Source organism: Gasterosteus aculeatus, chromosome 13 (genome assembly GCF_964276395.1).
Source record: "Gasterosteus aculeatus chromosome 13, fGasAcu3.hap1.1, whole genome shotgun sequence".
Classification (NCBI taxonomy): Eukaryota; Metazoa; Chordata; class Actinopteri; order Perciformes; family Gasterosteidae; genus Gasterosteus; species Gasterosteus aculeatus.
The window spans coordinates 14,787,924-14,797,728 of record NC_135701.1 but is presented as its reverse complement, the minus strand read 5'-3'; the positions used below and the strand labels follow the sequence as shown (position 1 = coordinate 14,797,728).

At 41.8% G+C, this 9,805-nt stretch overlaps 2 protein-coding genes across 3 annotated transcripts; one reads left to right on the top strand and one right to left on the bottom strand.

Moving 5' to 3' along the window:
- Positions 1-485: 485 nt before the first annotated feature.
- Positions 486-5,149, bottom strand: anxa1a (annexin A1a). The gene is made up of 12 exons (XM_040195311.2): positions 4,861-5,149; positions 4,267-4,352; positions 3,621-3,711; positions 3,247-3,341; positions 3,028-3,141; positions 2,697-2,787; positions 2,395-2,474; positions 1,658-1,802; positions 1,469-1,564; positions 1,296-1,354; positions 1,085-1,207; positions 486-947 (listed from the first exon to the last, which is right to left on the bottom strand). Exons 2-12 carry the CDS (start codon positions 4,324-4,326, stop codon positions 888-890), a joined length of 1,014 nt encoding a protein of 337 aa, XP_040051245.1. The 5' UTR covers positions 4,327-4,352; positions 4,861-5,149; the 3' UTR covers positions 486-887.
- Positions 5,150-6,380: 1,231 nt separating this feature from the next.
- Positions 6,381-8,876, top strand: kifl (kinesin family-like). Of its 2 annotated transcripts, XM_078086859.1 has the most exons (5): positions 6,381-6,766; positions 6,915-7,101; positions 7,512-7,688; positions 8,233-8,415; positions 8,552-8,876. In XM_078086859.1, exons 3-5 carry the CDS (start codon positions 7,586-7,588, stop codon positions 8,578-8,580), a joined length of 315 nt encoding a protein of 104 aa, XP_077942985.1. In that variant the 5' UTR covers positions 6,381-6,766; positions 6,915-7,101; positions 7,512-7,585; the 3' UTR covers positions 8,581-8,876. The 2 variants fall into 2 exon arrangements, with proteins under 2 accessions (XP_077942985.1, XP_077942986.1); XM_078086860.1 differs by lacking the exon at positions 6,381-6,766 and having other exon boundaries at positions 6,891-7,101.
- The last annotated feature ends 929 nt before the right edge of the window (positions 8,877-9,805 follow it).

The following is a 9,805-nucleotide window of genomic DNA, read 5'->3' as shown; positions in this document are numbered from 1 at the left end:
ACGGTTTTATTCTGGTAAATATTGACAACGTTCCTCCCCAATGTCTAATATCAATTATTCGCAAAAAAATGATTGGTCAAAATAAAAGATGGCGTTTCGATCTGTTCTTGAACAATGAAAAATAGCACACCTTCACTGACCAGATTGTGTGGCATGGTGCTTGGTCCTGCTGGAAAATAAACCTATTATTAAGTCCAATTACTTTTACGTTTTTGCTACCCCCTAGTGAGGGATCACCACATCACTGGTTTTTACTTTTCTTCATTAAATAAGATTTGGTTCACTTGATCTACTAATCAGTACCTCTTCACGTAGAATCAGGTGTGCCTGTATTGGAATTTAACAGACACCGGAATGGAAGCCAGTGGTGGGTTTCTTCCACCCAGAGCTGTGTGTGTAGTATATAAATAGTTGGTAATGTAGCTTAGAATAGATTGAATCATGTCTGCCTGGTCCTGTATATGAAACGCATCAAAACCACTCAGTTTTCATACAAAAGCTTTTATTTGCAAGTTGTCCGAGCTCGCTCGAGAGTAGGACAACTGCTGCGGAATATGATGATTGGCACATAGTGATCTGCATACATTGGTTATCTGCACTGTGATCACTGACTTTAGCTTCTCCTCAAACACCGGCTATATAACAATCTAATGAGAAGCACTACACAGCGACGCGGGTTTAGGAGTGAAAAGAGATAACGTGGAGGGAAAATATCTGCTGAAGGAGTGGCAATTCTGTGTTAACATTTGAGCATTGCTGTTGAAACAAGTCTGGTCAGTTCTCCACAAGAGCATATAGGGCACAATATGTGTCAAAGGATTATAGGGGATTTTGTGCTGGCGGGCCGGCTCTTTAGGTGTATGAGCCTTGATCCCATTGATTGGCGATTAGTTTTCACTCCCACAGAGAGCAAGCAGAATCTTCTCGTAGTCACCGGCAGTGTCATCCTGAAGAAAAGAAAAATTTTAAAGAATGTTCACACTGTACACCATTTCCCACCGCCTGTGGTTTTGTAAACCACATGAATATCACACACTTTAAGTGCATGTAGGAAGGGTTCATTGTCAATATCACGTTTGCTCACCAGAATTGCCCTGTAGAGAGTTGCGCCATAGGCTTTCTTGTACTCATCCTTGATCCGTTTCATATCAATTTCAGAGCGGCTCACCATGATGCGCGTCAGGATACTTTTGCGGGTACCTTTACCCTGTTGGACACAAAACAGTCAGGGAAGGCCGCTTGGTAGATGGCATGGAAATGAAATGCTTGTAACCAACACCCCACTTCTGTTGTACCTTCATGGCCAAGTAAAGCTTCTCAGCAAAGAACGCAGGTCGGCTTCCAGCACACTTTACTGTGGTTATTTTAAAAAAAAAAAAAAAAAAAAAAAAGGGAGGTGAAGTTTGAATTAAGTCTAGGCTTAAATCACAAGACTAAGGAAGGTTGGCTTCAATGGTGGTCACCTCACCTACTGCTGTGAGACAACTCTCAATATCTCCCTTCATCTCAAGATCGATAGCTTTGGCCATGTCCACCTTGCTGTACTTGGAGTACCTTTCGAACACTGAAGGAGAAGAAGTAGTTGAGGAGTGTTAGATCTGACGAACACAAGCATAAACAAAATGATTTTACTGAACATGTTGTAGAACCAGCTAACCTTTACGGAGATGAGGGGCACTCCTGCTGGTGAGGACCTCAATAAAGACAGAGCAATTGTTGCCCTTCCTTCCCTCCCCGGCCTCGTACAGAGCCCTGGCATCGCTATCAACCATCTGCTCACACACTCCTTCAGTCCTGTTGGCCTGTGATGAAAACAAGCAGACACGTCACAGTGCTGAATACAACCAGGACGGCAAACAAGCGGTTTTAAATTCAAAAAACTAATTTAGCCTGTACACAAAGGACAACAGAAGGTGAAGCCTACTATAACCGAGCCATCGCATATTTCAGCTGTGAGACTGTAGCCTCATCTTATTAATGATCTACTCCAAATGTTCTATACAGCAAAATGAAGTAAAAGATGCTCAATAAAGTGATATACTCCCTTGATAACGGACTTTAAAATGACAATAAGAAACAAGCACACAGTTTCAAAATGTAGCCATCAGTTTCATCTAAAATATAGTTTGTGTTGTAAGAGGTCCAAGAAAAAAAAAAAAAAAAAAAAAGAAATGTTGTGATGGCATGCAAGTGTTTATCAAGAGAGTGAGTTTGTTGATTAGCTTTACAGTGCACCGTCAACAGCTACAGTAGGAGGTGTTATATTGCCTCAGAACTTAACACATCCTAGTGCTGCCAATGAATAAGTTTCTGTAGCAGAATAAAAGTCTTCAAAATCCTGTAAAAGTACAGCATGAAATGCAGAACATTAAAATGGAGTGTTGACACACGTACCTTGCAGAGTTCAAGGAGAGCAGCCCGGAAATCTCCACTGGTGTCACTCTTGATGTCAGCCTCCAGGTCCTTCTTGTAATCTTAATGAAGAAGTGCCGATATAAACATAGATATGAAATTATGTTTGAAATGTCAGACATCAGGTTGCATAAAGCGCTTTTTAAAATGTTAAAACCACATCCCAAATAAAAAAAAACATTAAACAATTAACATTTCACATTATCAATGTGAAATCTTTTTTTTTTTTTTTTTTTTAACACTAGCTTAATGGAGAACATTGCTTGAGGTTTGTTGACAGGCACCTTCTTTGTAGGCTTTTTTTATATCCATGATCTCTCGGTTGTTTCTTGAAGCCAAAATCTCAATAAGGACGTCCTCATCTGTGCCCAGACCCTGAGAACAGGATGAAAGTATATGGATTGATCGATACAGAGAGATGCCTCATGCTTTACTAGCCCCATTCAAACAAAGCACACCTTGCACCTCTTACAATAAAATACATGTATGTGGATCCTATTAAATGCTCAAAAAAAATAACATGAATTCACCTCAAATACGCTTGGTGTATGAGCATTAGTTATTATGTATATCAGCGTTCCTTTTGAGCGGTTGTTTTCAGGTGTGTGTGTGTACCTTCATTGCCAGTTTCAGCAATTGGGCATCGTAATGGGCCGGTGTTTTCAGGAGTGCCAACACCACTTCCTCCAGATCTCCCTTCAGAGCGTTCTTCAGTGCCGATTCCAGAGACTAAAGAACAACCGATTAGCAGGTACAGCATTTGAGAGCATGTGAACATGCAGGTGTGTGTGTGTGTGTGTGTGTGTGTGTGACACTTTATTCAATTTGAATTACCTTGCCGCTGGCTTTCTGGTAAGCGTCTTTGATCTGCTGTCTCTGCTCGTTGCTCCTTTTCACCAGGACTTCAATGATGGTGTTCTCATCCACACCTGCACAGAGAATACATTGTCAAGTAGAATCATCATTTATTTTATCCTGTATCTGTATGACAAACATACACACACACAGACTTAGGGTAGCACTGATTGATCAACTTTCTACAACGGTGATTAGACTGGGAGCTGTAATGGTGCATGATGGCCAGCAGAGGATGTTAAAGTTCTTCCATTGGAGGCCAACATGCCAGACTTCTAGCACAATCACAGTTTCCAAATCGGAGACATCTTGACTCATGCTCCAAAGCTTCCCTGTGTGCACATCAAGTTCACCTTTTGCCTTGATGGCCTGTTCCAAGACTCCCGCATCGCCACTGGAGTTGAAATTGGGTGCTGCAGTCACAGTTCCCTCCTTCTGCAGGAGCTGCAAGTCACAACACAGATTATATTGTGCGTTCGGTAAATACATACTTAACCAGCGTTGTGTGGGAGACAATATGGCCAGACGTAAAACCTGTGTAGCCCCTGCCCATACATCTCCATGCCAACAAAAAAGTAAGGTGCCCGTTAGCACAAACAAGGTCCCGTAGGACGACGATATGAAACTTCCCCATAGTTCACTTTAAAGAAGCCATGGAAAACAGAAGTAGAGCTCTGTTATGTTTGCTGGCTGTATAAGGGAGGGGGCAGATTCCTGGTACAATGAGTCACCCGCCAGCAGGAATGCCCATTTTTCTCATCACATAAACCCTTAAGAGTCCAGTCGACCTTTCCCTTAAAAAGCAGATTGCTTCTTATCGCTCTGCTCCACTGCTTTTCTCTTCCTTTTCCCCACCTACTTCTTTTCCCTTTGTGTCTCTCTCCACACTTCTCTTGCTCTCTTTTGCCTGACCAAACATTTCCACCGACACAGGAAGATCAAAAAAAAAAACAAGGTTGTTGGCCTTGGCAACTGAAACAGAACCAGAGCCGTACGTACTGAGTCATCGGGCAGGCCCATATAGACTGTCTGCTGCAGGAAGGCTTGGATGAAAGACATGGTGGGATTACTGGGATTACTGGAGCCTGCAGAGAAGAGAAGATGGGATCACTCATTATATTGTAGATTGTATTAAAAAAATGGATCACTAGTTGTTTTTTTCCTCGAGTACATTTATTATCTATTAAACCTTTTAAAACAGAAATAACTCATTTTGTTTTCCCTTCACCCTCTTCTGAAGCGATCACGCCCTGTGCATAATTACTGTGGGTTTATGTTGTTTGCGCTTATATAATCGCAAACATGTGGAAACTCCAAGCGCTTTGCCACGCAAAGGCAAACCAGGACACATTACAATAGTATGCAGAAATAAAGTCCACTGCCTTTAATGAGTTTTAATATTGATAGAGTAAAAACTCCGCCTTCGTAGTGAATTAGATTAACGCTTCCGTTTTCCCAACCACACCCTCGTGTTTGCATCAATGCGTTGAAGGAGACGCACATTAAAGGCGTCGCACCAAACTTCCGCAAACTCTCTAACGAACACCCGGAGAAAGGATTTGAGGTTCGCGTCGAAGGGGAAAAACGTCTTACCGCGTGTCGGTGAGTCGGAGAAGTTCGTCTGACTGAGGTTCCTGGGGCGTTGTTGAGAGGGAGGGAGAGAGAGTTCATTTATACCCGGGATAAACCCCACCTAGTAACGGGTCCGGCCCATTCTCCCCTCCGGATGCCACATCAGCGCGCGCTGCAGTGCGCAGGAGAGCCTCTTTATTCTATTAATAAACCGTCCCTCTATTGGCATGTGCTTGTGTTATGTGGTTTAAATGAAATCCATCCCTAATATACTATTATGGTTTCGTATGATTAAAGTATCATATGATCTGAGGTTTTGTTGTTTCACTGTGTCACTTGGTCACGTTACGTGTGACGCGCTTGCTTCTGCTGGTGGGAGGGTGGGGGGGGTTGAATACAAGTCTGCGTGGTAGGAACACGCGTGTCTGCTGGAATCCACAGTGTGCCGATAACAAAAAGTTTGATGTTATTGCTGCTTCCTTAGCTAGAAGACACAATGACGTTGCACTCAATGTTTTTTTTCTAACTTTATTGAGAAATTTGCACAACACAACGACTTGAAAGTAGCACAGTGTCTTAAATAAAGTCATGTATCTGTTTTTTATCTCGGCAATTTTCTTCCTTGGCTGAATTTATAAATTAACATAAAGGGATTCTGTATTTAATCATATAGAATGAAACTGGTCATTGGGCCAATGTTTCGATAACTTTCCACAGCCAGTCTGACTAATCAAAGGGAACAACGTGTGTGTACGTACACAGACTCATTTCATTAAGCACTCACTGGAAAATGGGTTCTCGGTTTATTTATTTACCTTTTTTAGCATCCAAGAGTGACACGTATGTTATACATACATGGCATGTTCAAATCATATAAATGGTATGTCAGTGATTCACATGTAGCACTCGTGAGCGGTCTGATTCAATCCATGGCCACCTTTCACAGAGATAAAGAGATTCATAGCAGTGTATTTTCCCTCTTGATCTCATAGAAACGTGTGTTTTAAATATAATACTAACTACTACATTTTCCAACATGCCTCGAGTCTTCAGTGACAGAACATAAAGTTGTAAAAGATACTCATTTACATGACATTCGCATATGGATGAGGAGGCGGGTCCATGCCGCTACATGCCGTTCTGAAATTGGTCTGTGCCATTCTGAGTAAGAAAGCAGCCACCTGTCACTTTTGTCGATCTCGGCGTTACTGGACATTCCCTCTCTCACCTCTTGCACAAGCATTGACTTCTCGGTAGTTAACTTTAAACCTCATCGAATGAACCCGTGTTCTGCTCTCTGTTGATCCGAATCCCTGTATACGTCAGATTAAAAGTACTTGCAGGAGTGGCCACCATTTCTCAACAAAAGTCGCCATTGGGTAATTCATTTCTTTAAGGTGTGTTGTTGTCATGGCAGCATAGCCAGGCCCAGGTGTCTGACTATTCAGACTATTACGACACATTACTGATGACTGCATCCCTTTAGCCCAGTCATACCTTATCATTACACTATAAGGGAGAGTCCAAATGAACAAGACTTCACAGGACCTTGATGACCTCTAAAAAAAATGCTCTGTACTGAAAGACGTCACTTTTCCTGTTGGGATCTGTATACGCGTGCTGATTGCTACACTATTTCCTCATGTTGAAGTTGTCGTATTTGACAAAGTGACACACCGTCTATCCACAATGGAATATGGTCAGGGCGGAGTTTGGATTTTTGAGCAGGAGATACAAGACACATTCTAATTCAAGCGGCATAGTGGGTGGATTTAACTTTTAAGTAAGTTGTATTAAACAAATGCTCAGGCTGTCGTCCAAATCTGCTAAATGAGTCTAATAATTAAAATAATCACTTCATCAAATGGCTGGCCAAAGTGTGCAGTCTCTCCAGGAAAACAAACAAAAACCAGAGGGGCCAAATGAAGTGAGTTTGTTTATGAACTAAAGTATATGTGTGTGTGTGTGTGTGTGTGTGTGTGTGTGTGTGTGTGTGTGTGTGTGTGTGTGTGTGTGTGTGTGTGTGTGTGTGTGTACGAGATGGCGTCCAGTTACAATCTCTATCTCACACACAGGAAACCTGAGGACCGTTTGGGTCATCCTTTTACCAGCAGACTCTGTAGCGTTTAAGCCAGTACTCGGTGAAACTCCATCCCTGCAGGTTTAATATTTAAAGACTGCTCAGGATCAATGCGTTCTTTGCGTTCCCGGTCAGAAGAAGCTCTCAGACCACAGTGAATCACACCGATGGGATCAGACCAGGTAGAGTCTTTATCAGCAGGCCTTCTTTACTCTGTTCTATTTTTCCTGTTTTCTATTCCTTTGTATGCTAATGTGTTTTCTTCTTAAATCATATGCATGGTTTGAATTTTTTAAATGGGTTTCGTTTTGTGTTTCTTAAATGTCATTTTACTGCGAATTCAAATATTTAATCCACTAAAATTACTGGCATCGGGTCAATTCCTGCCAAGTAAGATTAGATGAGATTTGTTAGTTCAGTAAAATTAAAAAAAAAAACTTTCTATTTTTTTAAGTTTGTAGTTTATAGTTGCTTGGAGAGGCTGAGAAGAAAAATCTTTTGTGATCTTACGTTGCATATAAATTTAAACTTTATCAACTTTCGAGGGCCTATGGGGCCTTTAAAACTACTTTAACCTTAACTTTCTCTGCAGATCTTGGACAATATTGCATATTTTCCAACACTAAGACCAAAAACAAGAGCAGCCAACTCCTAGTTATATACACAATGTATGTGAACTCATCTGGAGCAGAGAATGGATCTTATTCACTGACCTTCCTGGGAAAGAAAGTAGGGAGACATCACTCTGTGGCCCCCGCAGGCAAGCAAAGTGAGTGTAAAACATCAAATAAATACCTAAAGTGTTTCTTCATCTGCATAATGTCAATATCTGTATCGTATATCATAGGTTATAGAAGAAGCTATTCTGAGTAAATACTGTTTTGCAGGCTGAAGGGTTCAGTTAGATACAGTTTATCAGAACAAACTGTGGGTCTGGCTGAAGATCTGAACACGAAGGTCAGCTAGAACCAGATTGGCAAGAAGTATGAAGACTGAAGTATGCACATTTATCTTTACTGCCAGCTATAAAGAACTGCTGGTGGGGCTCTAGCTGTTACAGAAATTCAATGCAGAATGTTTTGTGTGCACCGGTCTATGAGATATATGTACGCATCTTCTGTTTTTGTACAATGAAATATGTTTGTTCTTCCTTTAACATGGAACCTTAGCAAGTCATCTAAATCTACATCCATGCGTACTTGCATCCTTAATGTACTCCATGCCTCAAGACTCTCCACGTCGTTCCGTGCTTTGAATGTCAAAATGTCCTCCTCACTTCACACACACCCACTGGCTGTTTCTTTGTTCCTCAGACGCCTGGGCGACAACAGACAGGTCTGACTGCCATGACGGCCCAGTGTCCTCCTCTCGGCCTGGACGGGCCCCCGTCACAGCCCACGTGCAGGAGGATTTACCGGGCAGCATTCCAGAGCTGAAGGACGAGTCTGCAATAGTTGACAACACTCAGCTCGAGCAGCACACGGGCAGCACTGCAGGTGGGCAACCCTCATTCCACACACACACACACACACAAACACACAATTACACAAGTGCAAACAATAGTTAGCTATCAGAACCTTTAAAACCTGTTCTTTGTATATGCTGACACAACTTCTGTTTCTCTGGTGAAAGGTGTTTCTGAGAAAAAAGTCGCAGCGTGACGGCACACCCACATTCCTGTCTGAGGCAACGCAGAGGGGGGAGGGAGGGACCGAGGGGAATGTAAGAGACAACTGTGTTGAAATATTCATAGCAGGGGCATTTTATGGAATTTCCATTTTTTTTAATTAACCTGGTCACGCTAGTGAATTAACATGAAAACCAAAACCAAAACCAAAAACATTTGACCATGACCAATTTAAAATTCAATCACAGAATAAATTGCACTCAAATCTCTCATCATCATAATAATGTAAAACATGTTCTAAATACTATAAATAAAATGTAAATGGTTTAACTGGGATTTATGTTTTATTTCCCTGTATACTGCATGTTGATTTACAGCATGTTATTCGTGCAGGGTCATTAGAGTCTAATCTGCCAGCTAGCAGTGATGCTGATCAGCCTGTCTGAGAGCCAACAAGATTTCAAGACATACATAGATAGAGATGGATATAAACTTAATTATAAAAATATTAATCCCCAATTTGTGTGCAATAGCAGCAGTACAGTACATAAAGTGAGAATGAAAAATGCACAATATAGACACAGTAAATAAAATTAAATAGCAGGGTAAACATATTAAGTGAAAGTATGTACAGTGGAATATGTATTAAATTAAATTACATTCCATACGAGTCAACAGAGCTCTGCATCACTGAGGTAAAATAACCAGCATCACTGCTGGGAAGCCACACAGACCAGGAGTTATACCACCAGTTGTACCACCCAACAAAACAGATGACTCCAAACTCTAATGAAACTGTGTTTTGAGCAGACATGTGACTTAACTCTGTGTTTGTTGTTCAGTGAGAGGGCATGCACAATGAAGTCCCTGTCAGTGCTGTGTTGTGTTCTTTCTTCACGCTCACATGGCTGCACTGATGCTGCTGGTGTGGCCTGGAAGGCAATAGATATGCAAGGCAACCAGGATGCCATTTTGTGTATACGTGAGGTGTTTGTGTGCATACTACAAATCCAGAACCAGATAACTGAGAACATGAAAGCGATGAAGAGACAACACCTGGCAATGGTGCAAGAACTGGGAGAGGTCTTTCAGGCCACTGCATGAGAGAACCAGGTGAGGAGAGGCCCCAATACACCGCAACAGTGATGCACAGGTGATTGTGTGATCTGGACCACGCAGAGGATCAGATCAAATCACCAGAGCAAGATGAACACTGAAGATAATCCTAAACCTGTCACGGCCCGGCAGGACACAGTTGC

Bases quoted from the DNA above. Each gene is read 5' to 3' on its own strand.
- anxa1a (XM_040195311.2), bottom strand. From the start codon at position 4,326: ATGTCTTTCATCCAAGCCTTCCTGCAGCAGACAGTCTATATGGGCCTG. The intron at 2,788-3,027 runs GTACACACACAC...TCCTGTTCTCAG, and splicing joins TGCTGAAACTGGCAATGAAG to GGTCTGGGCACAGATGAGGA. The intron at 1,208-1,295 runs GTACAACAGAAG...TGTGTCCAACAG, and splicing joins AGCTTTACTTGGCCATGAAG to GGTAAAGGTACCCGCAAAAG.
- kifl (XM_078086859.1), top strand. From the start codon at position 7,586: ATGTATGTGAACTCATCTGGAGCAGAGAATGGATCTTATTCACTGACC. The intron at 7,689-8,232 runs GTGAGTGTAAAA...TTTGTTCCTCAG, and splicing joins GGCCCCCGCAGGCAAGCAAA to ACGCCTGGGCGACAACAGAC. The intron at 8,416-8,551 runs GTGGGCAACCCT...CTCTGGTGAAAG, and splicing joins GCACACGGGCAGCACTGCAG to GTGTTTCTGAGAAAAAAGTC.